The sequence below is a fragment of the Lycorma delicatula genome, chromosome 2 (assembly GCF_047948215.1).
Source record: "Lycorma delicatula isolate Av1 chromosome 2, ASM4794821v1, whole genome shotgun sequence".
Lineage (NCBI taxonomy): Eukaryota > Metazoa > Arthropoda > Insecta > Hemiptera > Fulgoridae > Lycorma > Lycorma delicatula.
The window spans coordinates 37,024,007-37,048,145 of NC_134456.1; the positions used below are offsets into that span (position 1 = coordinate 37,024,007).

The 24,139-nt window shown below is 31.0% G+C and overlaps 1 protein-coding gene across 1 annotated transcript; it reads left to right on the forward strand.

Moving 5' to 3' along the window:
- icln (chloride nucleotide-sensitive channel icln) lies at positions 1-22,732 on the forward strand. The gene is made up of 5 exons (XM_075358700.1): positions 1-347; positions 7,067-7,212; positions 9,030-9,191; positions 19,092-19,163; positions 22,352-22,732. The coding sequence occupies exons 1-5, from the start codon at positions 229-231 to the stop codon at positions 22,456-22,458; spliced, it is 606 nt and encodes a 201-aa protein (XP_075214815.1). The 5' UTR covers positions 1-228; the 3' UTR covers positions 22,459-22,732.
- The last annotated feature ends 1,407 nt before the right edge of the window (positions 22,733-24,139 follow it).

Here is a 24,139-nt window from a genome sequence, read left to right on the forward strand (position 1 = left end):
TCAGATGTTGGTAAAGTTGTTTAATCATGGAGGTGATTGCTCGTTAGTTTGTTTGAAAAGCGGCTGCGTTACAGTTTTGATGGTGTTTATAATACGATTTATTGAAATCGAAGATTTTGGTGTCGATTATTAAATTAGTGTTTTTTGTTAATTGGTGACATTTGCTTTATGTCATATTTTCAATAACCTTAAAAGAAGTAACCTTACCTTAGAACCTCGTATTTTAGAATGGTTGTTCTTACTAGTTTTCCTCCACCTACGGAAGGAATTAAGCATGAACAACAACTTACCACAGTCTACGTCAATAATAGAGAACTTGGGAAGGGAACCCTTTACATAGCAGAGAGGTGAGATTGGCTATTTTTATCAATTTATTTTTGAGGTTATGATCGCCATCACTTGCTAGTCTAGATCTCCGACTTGTCATATATGTATTTTAGCGAGGAAGAATTTTTACTTCTATTTTGAAAATAAAATGTAAGCTGTTACTATGACGGTGTCATGGTCTGAACAGCGACAAAAAAAAGATACTACGAACAGTTTTAATTTTAAGTATAATTCAGTTCATGTTTATTTTGGTATGTTTTAATAATGAAACTAAGCGGTTCAATGTAAATGTGATTACATGATATATCAAACTTATGCTGATCATATATTTTCCATAATAATTTATTAAATCAATGATGTTATTACTACATACATAATGTTGGATTTGTGAAAATTTCAGGTTTTTGTGTTGTGTCCCTTTCAGATTAATTTGTTTTAATATAGCTGATTTTACACAAATGACAATGATTATAGGATTCTAAAAAAGTAACGATATGATTCCCAGGCCTTAGACATTTTCAAAAATTAATTTCAAATGAAACCTCTACCCAAAAGAAATCTGGAGACGAGTCCAAAAATATTTAGTTCCAGTACTGAGATTTGGTGGCTTTTTAACTTAAATTTCTGAATAGTTTTTTGGTATGATAAATATATACTAAAAGGAAAATGTACACTGGACATAAAATAAAGTATATTTCATCCAGATAAATGTGGTTTTTGTTTGAACCTAATATCTTAAAAAGGAAATTGTTAAGGGTGCTTGCATTAACCAGCACATATATATTTTTTTACATATACAGTTATTATTTTACATAAATATAGCTATTATATATTGTTATTATGCATTATTTTTGTTGTATGCACTGCTGTTGAAGTTACTTTATTTCTCGTATCTGCTTGACTACAATAATTACCATAAGTTGTAATTACTGAATATATTACTTTAGATAATTAAAACATTACTGTTAATTAGTTGAAGTTAGCGAACATAGGTTTTATATGGTTAGATTATGTTGATTCGACAGAATACATAACCAATCATAACTTGCACTCACTTTGCTGGTGACATTGTCTAATTAATGTTAAATATACAAATAAGGTACTTGTGCCTGTTTTAGATAAATAAAAAAATACATAAAGGTCAATTCATGTGAAGTGTCCCCAAAAAAATGCTGGTCGCTTGACAAATTCAAAAAAAAAATGAAACAACTATTCCCTACATGTTTCAGGACCTGAAAACTATTTTTTTAAATTTTTTTATTTAAGCACTTTACCTTTGGTGGCCATTTTTATTACAATGCGCACACCTGTTTTTGTGATTGTAAGGGTTTACGGAAAAAATCATAACTAAACAACTATTGATCCTGGAAACAAAAACCAATTTATTCACATTTTCTCAAGGTAAAAGATTGGTCCAATGGTTTATTTATCTCTCTTCTTTCTATGAGAAAATTATCAATAAAGTTTGAACATGAAAAACAGTGAAATTTCACTTTTGGTAATTTTTTCAAGAGGCAGGGATGGCATACACAGTTTGAATTATTTTCTTATGTGTTGCTATATGTTAGTAGGTTTACCATAAATAATATTGATGGTGATATACTTACCCCTAATTTTTTATGAATTTTTGAAAACTAATTTTTTTTTTTAAATTCAAATTTTGGCTACAAATAACTGATGGGCCTGGTGATAAAAATCTCAAATTTGCACAACTTTACAATGTTTTTTTTTTAGATGCAAATAAAAAGTTTCATGTGTATTGTACTAATAAAAAAGTTATAACCTCTCAAAAATCTTGAAAAACCTGTTAAAGCAATCCTTTTAAAAGCAAAAGTACTCAAAGGAGTTTCTTATCTTTTTTGCACATTTTTTATGTTTAGCTCCTATGTTGTTGAAGTTGACGTTTTCAATATTTTTAAAATAATTATTTTTTTAAAATTATTAATAGTAGGTCGTAATTTAATTATAACTTAACCAATACCAGTAAGCAATGCAATTTTGATTTAAAATACTTGTAATTTACCCAAACTGAGATTTCAATGAGTAGCCTACCTATTTTTTCAAGAATTAATTTTTATTTTGTTTATTTTTGTAAATACTATCAAAGAAAAAATAAATTGTAGCAAAATTTTATTTTATTCTTCAGTGAAATAGCCTGTTTTTATAGCAATGAAAGTTTATTATTTAGTGTGGTTAACCAGCAGCTGTGATATCTCCTCTGATAAATTCTCTTGAAATTGTGTGAGAACAACCCATCACTGTAGTTAAAGGATGTCATCTTTCTCAGGACTTTGCAACTCATTACCCACACTTTGTCTTGTTGAGACTTTTGAAATTATGTACGTGGTCCAGCTGGGTGGAAAAAATGAACCTGTACTTCATCATTTTTGAGGCTAATATCTACCACTTCTCCATTCCACCACTGATCGTCATACACACAAGCAATAGAATCTTTTTCCTTAAGTGAAAGTGGTACAATATTTGACACAGGATGGTCTTCATAGTCCTTGGAGTGTGGAGTAAAGTAACATTTTACAATGCCTTCTGACACAGGAATATACTTGTGGTAGCTTCTAATACCAACAATTCTTTCACAGCAGTCAAAATGGTTTTTTAGAATTTCTGAAATCGTAGCTATCTCATCTGATTTAATCAAAAAATACTTGATATTTTTCAGCTTATGATTACAAAATGAATACATTTCATCAACGTTTAGTATCTGACTGTTTAATGGCCTTTACAGATTTGCCTTTGCCACACCTCATTTTGTTATTCCTCCCACACCATCATAGTTGTTTTTCCCATGGGATGATCCAAAGAAATGCCATTCAGTTTCAAGGTTGAAGTCTTTATTGTGACTGCACAAATTATGAAAATTCTTTTATTTTTATACTGACTTGAAGCACCATCAGTAAAGTAGATGAGTTTTTTAATGTTTTGATGTACTTCCTTGATATGGTCTGTTAAAAGTTTTTGAAAGCAATAAAATTTTGCTGTATTGTGCTTCAAGTGATCACTTAAAATACAGACACTTTTGTGCTGTAATATATCATTTTCCTTGAAATAGAACACAAAATGGTGAACTGTGGCTTGGCTGTTGACCCAATGGAAGCTTTGTATCTCATTTTGAACAAGAAATGAAAAGTTTTCTCCAAAGTCTGCCAACATCAAACATTCTTCTTCACATAATTCTGATTTTTTCATCTCAAAAACAGCTTGAGATTTTGACATGAAATGGTGAGTTTTCAGCTTTTCCAATTTTTTCACCAATGATTTTAAAAACTCATCTTTGGTCTGAAGAACAGTAATCATCTCGCCTTATCAGCTTTTACCTACTGTTTGTACATTATTGTATCTGGCAACACACCACATTATACTCTTCAGAAAGTTGACCATGTCAAACACTACCTGCTTACCTGGACATTTGGTGCACACATTCATCATACAGCTGTAGTTATCCTTGTCACAAACAAAGATGTCTACTAAGTCCTTATATATAAATAAATATGTCGGACTGATCTGTATGTAACTGCGAAGCTAAATTATGCAATGAGCATGTTGCAATATGAATTTTCCTGATGACTGGAAACGACTTCAAGCACCTGTTATAACATGAACAATGCAGTTGAATAGTTCAAACAAGTCTACTTCAACTATATAAGTATAAAAATATTAAGTGCCAAGAAGACAAAAATACCTCCTTTGAGCTCTTATTTAGTGAGTCAAAATGGTATTCCTTTCAACAGGTTTTTCATGATTTTTGAGAGGTTTTAACTTTTATGTTAGTACAATACACAAGAAATCTTTTTATTTGCCATAAGCATCTACAAAAACCCTATAAGTTGTGAAAATTTGAGATTTTTATCACCAGCCCCATCAGAGTTATTTGAAGCAAAAAATTGAATTTTTTAAAAAAAATTAGTTTTTAAAAATTCATAAAAAGTTTCGGGTAAGCATATCACCATTAATATTATTTATGGTAAAACTACTAAAAACTACTTTTTTAAATGTAGGTATGATATATACCTATATTTAAAAAATAATTCAAACTGTGTATGCTATCCCTACCTCTTGAAAAAAATTATCAAAAGTGAAAATTCACTGTTTTTCATGTTCAACTTTATTGGTAATTTTCTCATAGAAAGAAGAGAGATAGGTAAATAAACCACTGGACCAATCTTTTACCTTGAGAAAATATGAATAAATTGTATTTTGTTTCCAAGACCAATAATTGTTATGATTTTTTCCGTAAAGCCTTACAATCACAAAAATTGGTGTGTAAACCATAAGAAAAATGGCTGCCACAGGTAAACTGTTTAAATAAAAATAAAAAAAAAATTTTAAGGTCCTGAAACAGGTAGGTAAGTTTCAATTCTTTTTGAATTTGTCAAGCAACATTGACAAATTTACAACCAGGTTATGTAAAGTAATATGCATGCTGATTAATACACAAGTATATTATGAAGTTTTCACAGACCTCAGAAAAATGAAAAATTACTGCTTAAAAAAAAATGAAACATGCTAAAAATAAAATAACTTGTCTTTAATTCTCTGAATTTAGTAAAACTGTGTTAAAGAAAAAAATAGTAAGTTCTGTCAGCAATTATCTTAAGTGATCTGAAACGAAATTATGAATAGTCCTTGTCCCAAAACAAAAAAAAAAAATTCTATAATTTTACCTTGACTGGTTAGTAGCCAGTAAAAATAAAATGGTCTGACACAGAGATGGCGCAATTATGAACAAATGATTGTGATATTTGTCATGTGATCATTTAGATGGTGTGCTGTGAAATTTCCAATGTGTAGGGTTAGTTACTTGTTTGTGGTGATCAAATAAAGCAAACAATGTATGATATTTTTTGAAAATGGATACAATTGAAGTTTGAGCTGTTGAAGTACTTTGTTTTAAAAGGTTTAATCCAGATACAAAGTGTCAGAACCCACTTCAAAGATTCTTTTCCTTCATTTTTGACAGTAAAAGACAGACTGATGAATTTAAATGTTGTGGTACGCCCATTCAAGATGATGTGTTCTCAAAATGCCTAAAAACCATCGTGACCAATAAAATTGTTACATAAATCCATAATTCTGTAGCAAATTGTCACCAAATAAAAATACACAAGCCTACTGATGTTGCAAATATCTCAATAGACCATACCCACTACATTTTACATGATGTTTTGGGTATGAAAAACTTCACTTGATGGCTGCCGTGTTTGTTAACAATCGACAAAAAACACATCACTTCTTGAAGTTGTTTAAATTTATTTAAACAGGATTCTTTTGAGTTTCTTTGACGTTTTACAGCAGTAGATGAGTTATGGATTTACTATTACACACCAGAGACCAAACTGGGGGAGAGAGCAGGTGAAAATGTGCCAAAGAAAACGGTTTCATTTGCAAGAAATGTCATGGTTTTTTGGGATTTTTGTGGTGTGGTGTTAAAAAAAAAGGACCAACATCCAAGAATTATTATACTTCACTAAAGGACTGATTGAAGGATCATTTTCCACATCTCGCCAAAAAGAAAAGTACTCTTTCACCACAATAATGTGCCTGCATTCATGTTTTTAGTTGTTACTGCAAAACTCCATTACTTATACTTCAGAACGTTTCCACATGGGGCGGATTTGGTTCGCAATGATTACTTTATATTGCCAAACCTGAAGAAATAAACATACAGTAAAGTTTGATTCAAAAAATTTATATATTATAAATAGACCCACTGCAACCTGTGTATCCTACACTGCTACTTATAATTTCCAACTGCCATATTCATAGATAAAATTGACAGCTAATATTCAACCATTTTGATAGTCAACGTTCTAAATTGTCATTTCTAACCAATCACAGAAATTCCAGTTGTTTCATCTAACCTCATGAGTGTTTCTCACCAATAAAACCAGGTCATCAGGTCACCAGGTCAACCATTCCTGAATGGTTGACCTGAGAATGGAAGACTACACTTCATACGTATCATCCTTTGAAGTAATACCTTATGGTGGTTCTGAAGGCTAAACAGAAAAAGAAGAGGCTTAAAAAGGAAATGATAAGGAAAGTGCCTTCTTCACTAGTTGAATATCCTCTTGCATATCAGCATGCCAACTCCACTGAAGCTAATAAGCCAAGTGTTACATGGAACACTTCACTCTCCTCACCAAAGGCATTAATTGTAAAATAAACATTATTATTTTCAGATATGGAAATTTTGACTGATGTCTCAAATATTACCACAGGTGCTTTACATATATCAAAACCATAAAAAAAAGTCTGCCAAATAGTGTAAAGAAAAAATTATAGTATCCCTTTTTGTTAAGAAATAATACTTCATATACACTGTCCAATCAGCAGGAATATACCTTATCCAGCAAGGTTTCTTATTAGTATGAAAAAGTAGTGTATGGTTGTATAGGTATGAAAAAACAGCTCTGGTATATGCAGATGCAATTTATATATAATATAGGGGTGTGTGTATGTTTGTGACATGTTAATGTGCTTGCTGCATTTAAGATTTTGAAGTTTTAGTTAAAAGGTTATGGGATATTTGACTTGTGAATTTTAACAGTCTTTGTTGAAACCCAATAAAAAAAATAATAAATCCATGCTGAATACATAAGTATTGAAAAAACACCTACACATGAGCACACTAAGATTTGATCAAATTAAGCTAATATGGTATTTTTAACTTTATTTACAATATCATAAAATTCGTTAAATAATTATGTTTTTTTTTTTTCAGCCGACTGGCGTGGGTGAATGGTGAAACACAGCAAGGGTTTTCTTTAGAGTACCCTCACATTGCTATGCATGCTATTTCTCGTGATCTTCAAGCACATCCATATGAGTGTCTTTATGTAATGTTGGATACTTGTTTAGAAGATGAAGGTAAGATTTATTTTATAATACTTATATTACAATAGATAAAAACAAATCTTAAGTTCAAAAAATAAAATATATTTTTAATTAAAAATTTTTTTGAGTTAACAGTATTTCATTACAGTACGTTTCACTCTAGTTTGGTGTCTTATACCTTATACCATTTCAGTTTTGACATAAACACGCTACTGTTTGGCTACCTACACGTGACCAGAATCGTTAAAAAATGTTTCAAAACAAAACTAATAGCAAAGATATTATATTAAAAGAGTGATTATCTTTTATAAATCATATAAAACATACATGTAAATAAAAATTAAATCATAAGAATTATTTGCATTAAATAAATAAATTTTTGTATCAATTTATTCAGATTTCATTAGCTGTTTTCTCATTATTGTTGCCATTTGGCGACAATGATGTAATTAACGTAATACCCTTTTAAATGTCTTCTTGCTTTCTAAACTTGGCTTTATTTTTTTAAATCATTTTGAAGAATATTAATATTTATTTCTCTGGAATGTTGTGCTGGTTACTACACTTGCTAAATTTGACATACATATTTAATGCACTGGCAGCTGATATTTTGTTATCACTCTCCACTTCTGTTATTGCCTTTATTTTTAACACATTTTGAGCAATAACATTGTCCCTTAATATTACTTGAATTTTGTCAAGTTCAGTTCAGTCAGTAATTTTTTGAAGGATATCTAAGTTTAAAATGGTTGACTGCATATCTTCATATAAATCTTTGACATCTCTGTTTTCTTCCTCCATAACATTTGGCTAGCATTTTTCCCAATCATTCTGCAAGTTTGTGCTTCTTACTTACATCAAAGAAATAACAGAAACAAAACTGCAAATCATTTGTAAATGAAGCTTAGAGTGAGATGCATATATGCTGAAATGCCAAACTATTGTATGTCTGACTATCAGACTTACTTTACAGATATTTTATAGTAAATCAGTAAATTCTGGATTAACTTATTTATAGAGATCAATATGGATTGATTAATATTACTGTGTAGCAATAAGGGTGTAGAAAAGGGAGAGGATTTAGAAAAATCATTAGGAACTGTGAAGCATTCTGATGAATTTAAATATCTTGGGGTAACATTACGTGTGATGGAACAGATATTACAGACATTATGAATAAGATTATAAAGAGGAAGAGAATTGTAAGAAGTTTGCATCTGATTTTGTGGAATAACCATATCTTGGTGAAAAAAAATATTTTTAAAACTTAAGTTGAAAGTAGTGTGGCGTGAGGATCTGAGCTGTCGACTATACATGAAATGATGAAACAGTGACTGACGGCTGCAGAGATGATATATACTGGAGGAGATGTTGCCAAGTTACACTGATGGATAGAATCAGAGAAATTATGAAGTTCACATCATTTTTGACAGACAATGTAGCTGTTAGACAGCTACTTTGATATGATCATATGCGCAGGATTGGTCCAAACAGATTGCCTCTTAAAGTTTGGGAATATCAGCCATCAAATAGAAGAAAAAGAGGAAGGCCACGGAGAATGTGGGGCATGATGTGGTGAAGAGTATGGAGGAGTGTGGTTTGTTGGACAAAGAGATCCAGGATAGGAAGGCTTGGACACCAGGATGCGGGAAATAGCTGTAACGGCTGTAAAAAAACTGCTAAATAATAATAATGTTAAACATTAGGAAATGAACAATAGCTATTTCAGGGACATAGAAACATTTATTTAAGAAGATGCTCCTTAAAGTGTTCTAACACAAAAAAAAGGTGTAACTATTGGATTATATTGTTTTATAAGAATATATAATTTGTATAATTTTTTTTTTTAGGGCAGAATGAATCAGTTAGTGGTGATGAAGGGGATGATCCTGGATCTGGAATCACAGAAATGCATTTTGTTCCAGAAGATAAAGGAATGTTAGATGCTATGTTCCAAGCTATGAATCATTGCCAAGTATTGCATCCTGATCCACAAGATAGCTTTTCAGAAGGTCTGCTTATTATTACTAATATTGATTCTATAAAATTATGTTTTTTCCCAGTTTATGTTAATTATCATATTTAACTGTAGTCATTTGTTTATTATTCTTTTTTTGATACCGATTTATTATAGGTAGATTTATAAGTAAATGTAGGTATACCAGTTGATCTATGTGTCTTTCATTACAAGTTTGTATAACTTCACCAATATTTGTAGTTTCATGATCAGAGTGAAGAAATGTATTTTTTTCACATAATTACTTTTATGAAAAGTGTTAATTAGTTTTCATAGCAAACCTGGTTGCTAAATGTTTTTTAATGCATGGGTACGAAGAGTCACTATAGTGTGTTTATACAGTAAGTTACTAATGATATTGTGAAGTTTTGAAATTTTACAAATTTTGATGTACTTTTATTTGACAATTCTATGTGAAGTAAAACGATATTGTCCATAGTACATTTTGCTACCAAGTTTCATTCATAATTCTATTGTTGACAGTCGTTTGAGTCGGTCAGTTTTTGCGATTATTAAAAAATGGATGTAAAAGAAATATTACTTTTATGGTGTTCAAAAATTACTTTTTGAAAGTCATAACTGTACAGGAAACTAAAGCCAACCTTGATAAATATTATGGTGAGTTGGCTGCATCAGTTAGAACAGTTTACAAGTGTTACATTATTTTTCAGGGCAGTTGTCTAAACACAATTTATGGTTAATGAGGTTAACCATCCTGGTTAATTGATGCCTATTGAAGTTACAGCTTTGAGAATACTGAAACTAACTGTGACGTAGTATAAAAAATGTAAGTGTACGAGATAGCTAGGCAACAGGAAACTCAAATGAATGGTTTTTTAAATAAACATTCATTAATATTTATGTATGCGAAAACTGCCTATAAGATTGGTTCCACATTTGTTCTACTCAAAACGCATAGCGATAGAATCATTGTAATAAGGATAAAATCAAAACCTAAACCGACAACGATTGTTAACGTCTATATGCCTACAAGCGCCCATGATGATGATGAGGTAGAGTGTGTATACGAAGAGATTGATGAAGCAATTAAACACGTAAAAGGAGATGAAAATTTAATAATAGTTGGAGATTGGAATGCAAGCATTGGAAAAGGCAAGGAAGGAAATATAGTGGGTGAATACGGGCTGGGCAAAAGGAATAAAAGAGGGGACCAACTTATAGAGTTTTGCACGAAGTATAATTTAGTAATTGCCAACACCCAATTTAAAAATCATAATAGAAGAATATACACTTGGAAGAAGCCAGGTGATACTGCAAGGTATCAGATAGATTATATCATTGTTAAGCAAAGATTTAGAAATCAACTCGTTGATTGCAAAACTTACCCTGGAGCAGACATTGATAGCAACCATAATTTGGTGATAATGAAATGTAGATTGGGGTTTAAAAGCCTGAAGAAAAGGTGTCAGATGAATCGGTGGAGTTTAGAGAAGCTTGAGGAAGAGGAGGTAAAGAAGATTTTTGAGAAGGACATCGCAAGAGGTCTGAGTAAAAAAGATAAGGTAGAAAATGTAGAAGAAGAATGGGAGAATGTTAAAAAGGAAATTTTTAAATCAGCAGAAGCAAACTTAGGCGGAATAAAGAGAACTGGTAGAAAACCTTGGGTTTCAGACGATATATTGCAGCTGATGGATGAACATAAAAATATAAGAATGGTAGTGATGAAGAAAGTAAGAGGAACTATCGACAATTAAGAAATGCTATAAACAGGAAGTGCAAACTGGCGAAAGAAGAGTGGATTAAAGAAAAGTGTTCAGAAGTGGAAAGAGAAATGAACATTGGTAAAATAGACAGAGCATACAGGAAAGTTAAGTAAAATTTTGGGGTACATAAATTAAAATCTAATAATGTGTTAAACAAACATGGTACTCCAATATATAATACGAAAGGTAAAGTCGATAGATGGGTGGAATATATTGAAGAGTTATACGGAGGAAATGAATTAGAAAATGGTGTTATAGAGGAAGAAGAGGAAGTTGAGGAGGATGAAATGGGGGAAACAATACTGAGATCTGAATTTAAGAGAGCATTAAAAGATTTAAATGGCAGAAAGGCTCCTGCAATAGACGGAATACCTGTAGAATTAGTGCGCAGTGCAGGTGAGGAAGCGATTGATAGGTTATACAAACTGGTGTGTAATATTTATGAATAAGGGGAATTTCCGTCAGACTTCAAAAAAAAATGTTATAGTCATGATACCAAAGAAAGCAGGGGCAGATAAATGTGAAGAATACAGAACAATTAGTTTAACTAGTCATGCATCAAAAATCTTAACTAGAATTCTATACAGAAGAATTGAGAGGAGAGTGGAAGAAGTGTTAGGAGAAGACTAATTTGGTTTCAGGAAAAGTATAGGGACAAGGGAAGCAATTTTAGGCCTCAGATTAATAGTAGAAGGAAGATTAAAGAAAAACAAACCAACATACTTGGTGTTTATAGACCTAGAAAAGGCATTTGATAACGTACACTTGAATAAAATGTTCAGCATTTTAAAAAAATTAGGGTTCAAATACAGAGATAGAAGAACAATTGCTAATATGTACAGGAACCAAACAGCAACAGTAACAATTGAAGAACATAAGAAAGAAGCCGTAATAAGAAAGGGAGTCCGACAAGGATGTTCCCTATCTCCGTTACTTTTTAATCTTTACATGGAACTAGCAGTTAATGATGTTAAAGAACAATTTAGATTCGGAGTAACAGTACAAGGTGAAAAGATAAAGATGCTATAATTTGCTGATGATATAGTAATTCTAGCCGAGAGTAAAAAGGATTTAGAAGAAACAATGAATGGCATAGATGAAGTCCTACGCAAGAACTATCGCATGAAAATAAACAAGAACAAAACAAAAGTAATGAAATGTAGTAGAAATAACAAAGATGGACCACTGAATGTGAAAATAGGAGGAGAAAATATTATGGAGGTAGAAGAATTTTGTTATTTGGGAAGTAGAATTACTAAAGATGGACGAAGCAGGAGCGATATAAAATGCCAAATAGCACAAGCTAAACGAGCCTTCAGTAAGAAATATAATTTGTTTACATCAAAAATTAATTTAAATGTCAGGAAAAGATTTTTGAAAGTGTATGTTTGGTGTGTCGCTTTATATAGAAGTGAAACTTGGACAATCGGAGTATCTGAGAAGAAAAGATTAGAAGCTTTTGAAATGTGGTGCTATAGGACAATGTTAAAAATCAGATGGGTGGATAAAGTGACAAATGAAGAGGTATTGCGGCAAATAGATGAAGAAAGAAGCATTTGGAAAAATATAGTTAAAAGAACAGACAGACTTATAGGCCACATACTAAGGCATCCTGGAATAGTCGCTTTAATATTGGAAGGACAGGTAGAAGGAAAATATTGTGTAGGCAGGCCAGGTTTGGAATATGTAAAACAAATTGTTAGGGATGTAGGATGTAGAGGGTATACTGAAATGAAACGACTAGCACTAGATAGGGAATCTTGGAGCTCTGCATCAAACCAGTCAAATGGCTGAAGACAAAAAAAAAAAATTTGTTCTACATGAGGAAATATTTCTAAGCATGGTTTACGACTGTTTCAGTGTAATCAAGAGTAATCATTATAGTTATATCTTAGGTACGTCACTATCAACATGAGACCAAGGAACAGTCAAAATAATGGGTTGCAGTTTGGTAGCTTTTTCCAAAGAAGCTGAAAACCATTTTTTTTTTCATCTAGAGAAAGTATTATAACCATTGTCTTTTGTGAGGCTTGTGGTATAACCTTCATTGACTTCGGGAAAAGCCACTAACTGAGCAATAAATACACTTTTACTGGAGTATCTGAAGAAATAAACAACTAGCACTTGCGTTGAAAAAGAAGATTTTTACATCAGGCCAATGCACCAGCTCACTTTTCTGTAACTGCATCATTAAAACTGTTCAAATTATATTATGAAATTCTTCCATACCCTTACTAGCCACACAAAATGAAGTAATTGCCAACACATCTCCATATTTTGAAGCCTGTGATAAATGATCAGGAAGGTATAAAAGAAATTGAGCATCTTGGACTAAGTATAAATTGTGTCTCTTTTAGACTTATGAAACATCCCTTGGAATTTAATTTACCTTAAAAGTGAAGATAAGTTCTGTAATATGGTCACTTGTGAATAATTTCAGAGACAGTCCTGATTACTAATTTTTTCACATAGTTGGTTAGACATGGTTTTGAAAAAAATTAATTCTGTTAAAGCTTAAAAGATTGAAGAAGATATACAATAGGAGGTCAAATAAATTTGATTTGTGTTTTGTTTGTAAATTTAATATTTTTCAAATGTCTTGCATTAGGGTCTTAGATGATACATATAATGTATTTATCACGTTACATGATATTAGATTCTGATTTTTTTCTTTGTATGTATAAGCAAATTTACATCTGGTTTGCCCAGTTAATTTAGTATAGTCACTGAAGTTCTGTTTGTATACTTCTGGGCTGTTGTACACTCAAGTCATCTTATCTTGTGAATTTTATTTGTGATTTTGAAAGCAACACAGAAACCTTTTTTGTTAAAAATGTTTAATGGTTTATATGATTTTGTGTCCGAGTTTTTACTGCAAATTTTTGTATATTACATAAATTTCTTTCTTTTTTTTTTGTATATAACTTTTTTTTATATTATAACATATTAGTTTAGTTTTGGTGCAACATTTTAGACTAGTCTTGGTGTAAAACTGTAAAAATATGCTAAGTATTTTATTGTGCTGAATTTTTCAGTATAGTGTCAGCTAAAATTAAGTACGAGGGTTATTTTTTTTCAAGGTCCAATCAGTCATGAAATTAAAACCACAGTGAAAATAAAAAAATTTTTATTCGTAAGAAGTACTTACATAGTTACGCTATATCTCTACATAGTCGCCACTCCGATTTAGACATTTGTCGTAGCATGATACCAACTTTCCAATACCCTTGTCATAGAACGGAGCCGCCTGTGTTTTCAGCCATGTTTCTACGCTGGTCTACAGCTCGATGTCTGTGTCAAAATGTTGTCCTCCTAGCCTTGTGAGCAAAGAGGTGAAAATCGGATGGAGCCAAGTCCGGGCTGCATGGTGGGTGATCAAACACTTCCCAACGTAAACGCTGCAGGAGCTTCTCTGTTACAGCTGCAGTGTGCGGCCGAGCATTGTCATGGAGAAAGACAATGCCTGATGACAACATTCCTCTCTGCTTATTCTGAATTGCCCTTGGTAGAGGTTGAAGAGTCAATCAGTATGAGGCTGCAGTGATGGTCGTGCCACGTTTCATGAATTCCACCAAGAGAAACTCCACTCCCGTCCCAGAACACAGTAGCCATACACTTTCTGTTTTAGAAGGTTCGCTTGAACTTCTTTGGTTTACTGGGAGAATGAGAATGCATCCATTGTTTGGACTATTCTTCAGTTTCGAAATGGACCCATGTCTCGTCCCCTGTGACAATTTTGTTCAAAAAATCTTCTCCTTCATTGTGGTAGCGCTGAAGAAACATTAGGGAGGCGTCCAATCTCATTGTTTTGTGATGGTCGGACAGCATCTTGGAAACCATCTCGCACACAGTTTGCGGTACTGAAATCTCTCGCTCACAATGGTGTAGAGAGCTGACCTTGAAATTTGAAACTAATCACTCAATACAGAAATTGTGAACCGATGATTTTCTCTAATTGCCTCATCCACTTGCTCAACGAGATCATCGGTTGACACTCGCTTCCTTCCTTGACCGCCTGCATCATGAACATCTCTGTACATCCTGCTTTAAAGTTCCTGCACCATTGTCGCACTTTGCTGTCACTCATTGAAGTTTCACCGTACACATTACTTATTCGTCGATGAATTTCAGCTGCATTACACCCCTCAGCCTGAAGAAATCAAATTACCACACGCACTTCACACTTGGCAGGAGATGCTATTGTTGTAGACATGTTTACGTGCTAGCTGCATGTTCAGAACTAAACGAAGTGACGTGCGATGTGATTGAAGGCCATACTAGAGATGCTGCACAACACATATGCGCAGAGGTTCATCCGATTTTTGCGCAGGTTTTTATTTCACGATCGATCGTACCTTGAAAAAAATAACCCTTGTATAATCGGTGCTGTAAGCTATGAAAATTTACAAACTTATGTTATATGAAGTCATTAAATATGTTATGGATAAGTGTTTCAGTTGTATTTTTTTATGTTTGAAGTTGTTTGTGCTGGGAGTTCTAGGAACTTGTGTTAATATTCTGTGGTGATGTTTAAGGTAGGTTTTAGTTTATTGATGACTGTAAAGAATATATGACATAGTCATGTGTTGTCTCTAGGAATTAATACTTAGTATGTTTTCTTATTGTGCTAATTTTTAATGTGTTGTAAAAATATTCCAGCCAGAAGGTTTAGAAATGGGTGAACCTTTTGTCAGCTCTAGTTATGTTTAATATTTATTCGAGATATGCATTTGATATTCGGCAGGATGTGTTTATTTTTTTTTGGCATTTGATGTTATATGTTTTGAATTTAAAATTTTACATTGGGAAACACCCATGTAAAATACAAAATCATTAATGTATTACATTTGTGGATTAATCAATCTAATAATACTGTTTGTTAGTCTTTCTACTACTGCCATTTGTTTTTTTAGAATTTTATTCAGATTACTAAAAGATATATATTTTTTTTCTATAAAAAAAGAAATTACCATCTCTCATACCTTCATTTGGCACGAGATCCTTGATAGAAATCAACTCCTTGCATAACTCAGCGCTTCTTATGTCACTTTGATCCCCATCTGACAGAAGGTCTTCCAGGTCTAAGGATCAAGCTTCTCTCTGTTGGGCAATGTCAACAAGTGGAACTGGTAGAAACTCAACTCTTAAATGCCCTTGGGGGGGTCAATAGGTGCATCATCATCAGCCTCATAACCAAACTGTCTCTTCTTCCTTCTAACCCAGGGATTTTGAATTTTCCTTTGACTTCTAAATCCTCATCCAACTCCTTGACTTTCAGTAAGCGAGTGACAAATCCATTAAAAAGTCTCCAATGGATTTCAAAGTGGCTGTAGCTTGAGGTAAGTTTATGATTTTTGATTGCAAAATCTTACTAGCCACATTGATTTGAAAAAGAACATTGTTCCATGCAATCAATGATACGAAGAAACGAAAATCTTCAAGTGTTTTAGACAAGAAATTTTGCCCCACTTCTAACCTTTTCTTGAAATGATGCATCCTCATAAAGATCCCAAACGGCTTGTTGGATTTGTACAATCTGGTGTCTTACTACTTTACGTGTTTTAATTCATGTCTCTCAGTGAGTTGCATAAGTTCTTTCAACATGTTCCCCAAACACTGAAAACTCTTCAGCTGACTGCAACAGACTTTCTAATAACTTGCCCCAATGTATTGTTGATGAGCTAAATAACACAAACAACCGCTGTATTGTTCCAAAAAGACTGATGTCTTTGCGGTATCACTTATACTAGATTTAAATTGTAACAGATACATGATACAAAAAAGCTCTTACTTTTGTCTAAGATATGTTTTTGTAGGCCAGAGTGTTTGAATTTCATTTTGCCCCATTATCATATCCTTGGCCTCTGAAATTTGAAATGTAGAGATAGAGATCGTATACTTAAAGATTTTTCAGGGCTGTTTCTGCTATTCCTTTTACTGTAATGTCTGCAATTTAAATAAAATCTAGAAAACTTTTGTAAATTTAAACTTTATTGTGTTTTGTCTCATACATGTACCTCAAAGTAACAGACAATTGTTCTTTCCTACTTACATCAGACGTGGAGTCAAGAGAGAATCAAGGCATATTGGCGTCTTTAATTCTGCTTAGTATGTTTTCTATGATCAAAAGTCAGCTAGTTCGTTTGATATTTAACCCAAATATGTCACACACCTTTGTTTTTTGTGTGACAGTACTCTAGAAATATTTTTTTCATCACAGGATCAAATTGGGCAAACACTTCAAATAGCCTGAGATAATTTCCGTTACCATTTTTGTAAAGGGTTTCATGTGTTCTTTGAAAAGCCTTTCTTGTGTTTCTCAGTGCTGAGCAAGGAATTATGTAATAATTCCTTATTTAATTCTTAAACAAGAAGTTGTTTAAGAATATTTTCCACTGTTCTTTTTTTGAGAAATAATTTTTCGGTTTTCATCATGAATTTTATCTACACTAAGCCTTCTTTTCATCTTTACCCACTTTTCATAACATTTAAGGTGACTAGGAGAAGTTTCATGACATGATAGAATAATTCCAATGTGTCTCCAATCACAGTTTCTGGTTTGGTCTGATAAAGGTTTGCTGGAACTTGTAGTACTACATGTAATCATGCACCAAAGACAGTAAACTCTATTGTTTTGTAGAGAATAAACTAACCAATGTCTCTTTAAATTTTTCACAATTTGGAGCCAGTCGATAATAAAATACATTAGAAAATTATCTTTTTGTTTCATCCTTGGGATATCTCTGAAGATATGGCAATCTTGAATGATAATACAATTACAAACTTTTGCACACTGTTTTTTCCTTTTTTGTTCCCTTCGCAAAATGCTCGTGTATGCAGCTGCACACATCACATATACCTCAGGCCAGCCCTGATTTTTTTTTTAGCCTAAGTCTTAATATTTTGTAATAAATAAAAGCTAGTGAAACATGTAATTAAAAAATTATTTAAATAAAAAATGTCTTTTATTATATATATTTATTTAATTTATGTTACAAAAATAATACTTAAATCTAATGAGAAATAATTATTTTGAAGGAAAAGATCTGACTTACAATACTATTCTACTGTGGGTACAAAATATTTAACAGTAAGATAAAAGGGAGCTAAATAAAGGTATGTGAACCAAAAGCAGTTTATAATATATATATTTTTTTTAATATTAAATGAAATATAAACCACCAAAATATAGTAAATAGATTTTGAGTTAACTTATTTTCAAGAATTGATTTTCAGATCCTGTATCTTCAGTTAGTATTCAATTTTAACAATCAATAATAAAATTGAATACTAACTGAAGATACTGGATCTGAAAATCAATTCTTTGAATTAATATTGAAAGTTTTTAGCTTATCCATTTACTGTGTTTTGGTGATTTATATTTCATTTAATATTAAATTTTATTGTCATAGTGATTAATATATATGTTAATGAATTATATACATATTGACCACTGTGCTAATTAAATTCAGAAAATAACAATTAACCGCCAAAACACAGTAACAGAAAAAAACACTGTTTTGATGTTTTTATTTTTTGAATATATACATATGTGTGAGTTAGATAACATAATTTAATAGTTGTAGGAACCTGACAAAAGCAGTCATTCACAAGAATTAACAAGCACAGCCCATGCCAGACTTACTACAAAAAAAATTACGAATTAACTTGTTTCCTGTTGCCTTCATCAGTGAGCCAAATATACTGCTGCATATCAGCATGCTGAGCCCTCTGAAATGCAGCTGAAATTCAGCTTTATAAGTGATATCTTCACTTATAGAACTGGGTGTACAATGAAGATGATTACTTAGAGAAAGAAACTTGGTTTTGTGTCACTTGTACCTGAGACCCTTTGCAGTCATAAGAAAGACAAGAGATTTGGTGAAAAACAATACAATCCTTTTTAAGGGAAAATTTATTTAAATTTTTACCACTCGGTAGTAGATATTTATTTATATTACAGAATTGAAATGTGCATTAAAACATATAACACCAATCAAAAAATGTAAACACAGTTGTTGTAGCAGCTCTTTTCCTAACAACTATTTGTGCCAACATGTTATATCACAAACCATTAAGAAGTTAAGAAAGTTAATATAATTCAATTATCAAGCAATCTGGATCTGATATCTTTTGGTGAGTTGTTTATTTTCACAGTGATAATTTTTCAGATGATGATCAGTTTGAAGATGCAGATTCTGAAGGTGAATATGTTATTGGAAATGGGACTGCTGCTATTAGTGGTAAGTTAGTGTGTGATATTCTTGTACTATTATTTTGAGGAATTATATTTTAATAAATTATAGTTTTTGCTTATTAGCAAATATCTTATTGGCTGTAAATAGTATACAAACTATTTTTTATCTTATTTTCTAGAAACAAATCTCGCAAGGCTTTAATAAAAATTATTAATTGTATAAATCTAATATAGACATTAAAAGCTACTGAATAATTTCCCCCAAAAAGATAGCAGACTTATTTAGCTGAAATAGTTAATTAAAAAAAAAAATACACAATGAAAATTAGTATGGTAATAAATTCGAGTGTATATTTCTTCTGAAACCTAAATAACAGATGATTTCTACTTTCTGGGGAATAAATGGGTGGTGTGTTAAAAAAAAAATGTACAAATAAGTTTTCAAGTGAAATAATTGTTTAAATATTGTATATGTTCATGTGTAAGAAAATTGTATTTTAAGCAGTCAGCCTCAAAAAGAAAGTACAGTTTTTTATTTTTAAATATTAACTTTTTTTACTTCTAACATGTAGCTCAGCTGAAAAGTATATATTTTTAAAGCATTTTATAGAAAGTGGATTTCAAAAATTTTTTTACATAGTTGATCCAAAGACTAATTAGAGATCATATATATATATAATCTTATGTTTATATATATATGTATATATATATAAACAGATGTAGCTGTACTAGGTAAAGAAATAACACTGATAAACAATTTTTGTTTCCTAACATGCTATACATGATTTTAATTTGTTTTTTGATGCTGAAAACGAGAATCTTTCTATCACCTACTATTTTTGAACAATTTTTAAAAATTTTTCAACATATAGTTAGCATTTAAAGCGCCTATATTGTATTTTGTTAGCTCATTTTTTATTGTTTAACTTTGTTAACAGAATTTGTAAGTTATAAATAAACAATACTAGACAAAGAATTAAATATTATAATCATATATTATGACATGTTTAATACTGAAGGTGAGCCTTCATGGACAAGATTAATCATTCCTGTGCAGGTCAAAGCCTGTAACTGAAAACACAGCTGTGTTGTTTGTATTAAGCACTGAATTTAGGTATGAATTAATTTTGTTCAGTCTTATTGGTGTCTTAAGTCTGTTAACAGTGCAGTGTGATAATGCCTCGAAATTGTGTAAATGATGTGGATGCCATTTGTTATGTATGTGGTGAGTTTACCATAAAATCAGATAGAAAAAAACATTATATCTTTAATTAAAAAAGCATACCATATGTACTTTCAGTGTAAAATTGGTGATCAGGATGAGACGTGGGCTTCTCATATAGTATGCACTAATTGTTCTGTATATTTAAGAGGATGGCTGAAAGGTACACGGCTTTGCCATTTGGTGTACCTATGGTGTGGTGTGAACCAAAGGTTCATGTAACCGATTATTACTTTTGTTTAACAAGTGTGTTTGAAATTTCTAAAAAATCTAAACTTACTGTAAAATGTCTATTACAATCAGGCAGTATTGAAAAAGACAACAATGATTTTGATTTTGAATTATCTTCCAATAAGCCACATCTTATACCACAAGCTGAATTAAATGACTTGGTTAGGGATTTAAATATATCAAAAAATAAAGCTGAACTAGTAGGATCAAGACTGCAATGTTGGAATTTACCTCAAAAAAATACAAAAATTTCAGGCTTTTGAAGCCGACAAAAAGAAAGTACTTTATTGATGGAAATAATGTGGTTTATTGCACAAATATTGACGAGCTTATGTTGCACTTAGGACAAGTTCATAAACCTGAGGATTAGCGCCTTTTCATAGATTCGTCCAAGTATAGTTTAGAAGTGGTTCTACTACACGAATAACAAATGTCCTTCGATACCAATCACTTAAGGTATTAATTTGAAAGAGTCATACAATGTGATGAAAGATGTTCTTGAAAAAATAAATTATAAAAAACATACCTGGAACATATGGTGATTTGAAAATTATAGCTATTTTGTTAGGCACGCAGTTAGGCTATACTAAGTACATCTGTTTTCTTTGTGAATGGGACACCTGAGTTAGGGATGTTACCAAAGAGTGGAAAAACAAGACAACTTAACTACAAATGGAAAAAATATTATTCATGAGCCCTTAGTTGAACCCAAAAAAAAGTATTTTTACCTCCTCTCCATATCAATCTAGGACTAATGAAAAATTTTGTAAAAGCAATGAAGAAGGATAGTGCTGGATTTTTGTACATCAGGCAGAAATTTCCGAATTTAAGTGAAGGAATATTTGTTGGTCCTCAAATAAGAGAGTTGGTCAAAGATAATGTATTTAACTCTGTTAAATAATGTAGAAAGTGCAGTTTGGGCTTCATTTAAAGATATTTGCAAATATTTTCTCGGCAAACAAAAATCTGAAAATTACCACGACATTGTTAATCAACTTCTTACTTCATACAGAGCTATGGGATGTAATATGTCTTTGAAAATACATTTCCTCCACTCACATCTGAATTTTTTCCCAGACAACCTCAGAGATTTAAGTGATAATCACGGTGAACATTTCCATCAAGACATTTCGGTGATGGAAAGCCGCTGTAAAGGAAAATGGAATACTAACATGCTAGCCATTTACTGTTGAACATTAATTCGGGATGTGCATATGGCTATTTATAAAAGAAAAGCATCAGTGAAATCATTTTAACATAGCTATGGCCATGCAAAATTATAAATTTTACAGATTTTAACTATATTTTCCCTTAATTTTCTTTGAAGCATAATTTATTTAAAATTAAGGGCGGTAGAAAAATTGTATTTACAGATCTGTAATGTACACAAGAAAGCAATTCAAGAAATGGTATCACACTTAGAGAAACATAAAAATTTTTTTTTTTGTGTCTATCAATGTAATTTGTTACATATCTGTATTGTTAGTTTGTAGTAGTTGTCTAGTATATGCTTAACAATGTAGCATTACAGTTGCTATCGTAAGCTGCACTGATACGTTGATTAATATTTTTAACTAAATATGATTATTGTTTAATGAAAGAAATATTGTTGATGTAATATTGTATTCCTAATTGTAGTACAAAATACTTCAATGATGTAGTTTATATTTATTTTAACTTCTATTAATTTTTCTTGTACAGAAAATAAAATATTTCCTATTTTATTTCCTATATTCAGTTAAATAAAAAACTTTTATGATTTATAAAATTTTGTTTTCTAGGTAGCACTGAAGAGAGACAGAATGGTATTAGGACAATTGATGAAGCAATGGAGGTTGAAGATGGACAGTTTGAAGATGCAGATGATGATAGTTTGACAGATAATTAATTATTCTTCATTCCATTATATCGTAGCATCATCCATTATGTATAGGGCACAATGACTGAAGTTATTACATTTTCTCTGTTTGTTGTATATTTTTATGTCCTTATCCAGGATGTGTGTTGAATTGTTTTAACAAGTTGTTTTTTTTTTCATTTTTAACACATAATTGTGTTGATTTTTTTATTTAATTTTGTATGATCTCTTTTTTAACAGATTTCTTTTATATTTTAATTTTGTAAATTTTATTATTTTATGAAAATAAAAAATTTTCTTTATATATCATTTTTTTAACTGTTTTTCTTTGATATGCTGTAGGCTTAATGTAAAATAGAATTGTTAGGATTTGGTTTGAATTTAGGGTGGAACAAATTTATTAAAATAAACAAATAACACTTTTAAAATTTTATTGGTTCATATCTAATTTTTTTGTGAAAAATTTTGTAATTTTATTTAAACACTATTACAAATAGAGTAATTTGTAGTTAAATATTTTCACTGACATGTTTTAATTAAGCAACCTTTTCTTTACTTTTAATAGTAATGGGAGAACTTATTAAAATTCTAAGAATTTGTTTGCCCATACGTATACTGCATTTTTTTATTTCTCCCAAGGCATATTTACAGAACAGTTGTTGGTGTTGCTAAGTATAATAATAAAACTTGATATTTTTTCATTGCACACTTCAGTTTCTTTTTCTTGTGGCTATTCTGTTATCCTTCATAATTGAAGTAATCTTTTCTTTTACAAATCTTTATTACAGTATCTATATTACATTAACACATTCAGTGCTGAGCATTGCAGGCATGTGTTGTCTATGTATACATGCAACCTGCTAACCATGCAAATGTGGATGGTTAGCAGGTTGCAGCTTTTCTAACAATGCTGGTGGGGGTCAGCATGTTACTGTTGACTCTGTATTATATGTTAGCACATCAGGGATGTTTATATTTTGTTACTGTACAGTTCATTCATTGTTTCACTGAAACAGCTTTTTTTGGTGAAATTTTAAATTTGCTTAAACTTTCACCACTATTGAAAGAGAATAATTTATTTGTAATTTACTTAGTACTGATTAGACAATTATGTTTTACTATTTTATAATTACTCATATATATTGATACTATTATTTTCATTTTAAATTAATACTTTTTGACAATTATTTATATCGTTTATAATAAAATGTTTGTGACATAAATATTTTTATTCTTTTAAATAAAAACATTAAAATGTTTAATGTATTATTTCATTATGTGTTTAAAATATAAATAATATAGTTATTTTATTTGATTGACAGATCTATTCTAAAATGCTCAGAGGAATTTACATAAAAACTAATTTTCAGATTGTAAACAAGTAAATGATAGATGGAATCAGTTGAAGAAAACTGTAAAATAATCTAACTGATACCAAAGAATAAAAAATTCTAAATCAATTATTGAAATACTGAATAAATTGAGGATTTATTGCAAGTAAATTTAACACAGACTTTTTTGTTAGTAAAATCCTCAAACTTAAAGTCTTCCTTTTTCATAAAATGTAGAAATAAATTATTTTTATCTAATTAAAAGTATAGAAAATTGGTTAATATAAATTACCAGCACAAACAAGTAAGAAGTTTACAAATAGACTCAGCCATGCCTGATTGATCAGCACGGATAGTATAAATCCACTGCTTTTTCATCT

What these genes read in the sequence shown, in the direction of transcription:
- icln (XM_075358700.1), top strand. Translation starts at nt 229, where the DNA reads ATGGTTGTTCTTACTAGTTTTCCTCCACCTACGGAAGGAATTAAGCAT. An exon ending in ACCCTTTACATAGCAGAGAG is followed by an intron (nt 348 to 7,066) that starts GTGAGATTGGCT and finishes TTTTTTTTTCAG; the next exon opens with CCGACTGGCGTGGGTGAATG. An exon ending in TACTTGTTTAGAAGATGAAG is followed by an intron (nt 7,213 to 9,029) that starts GTAAGATTTATT and finishes TTTTTTTTTTAG; the next exon opens with GGCAGAATGAATCAGTTAGT.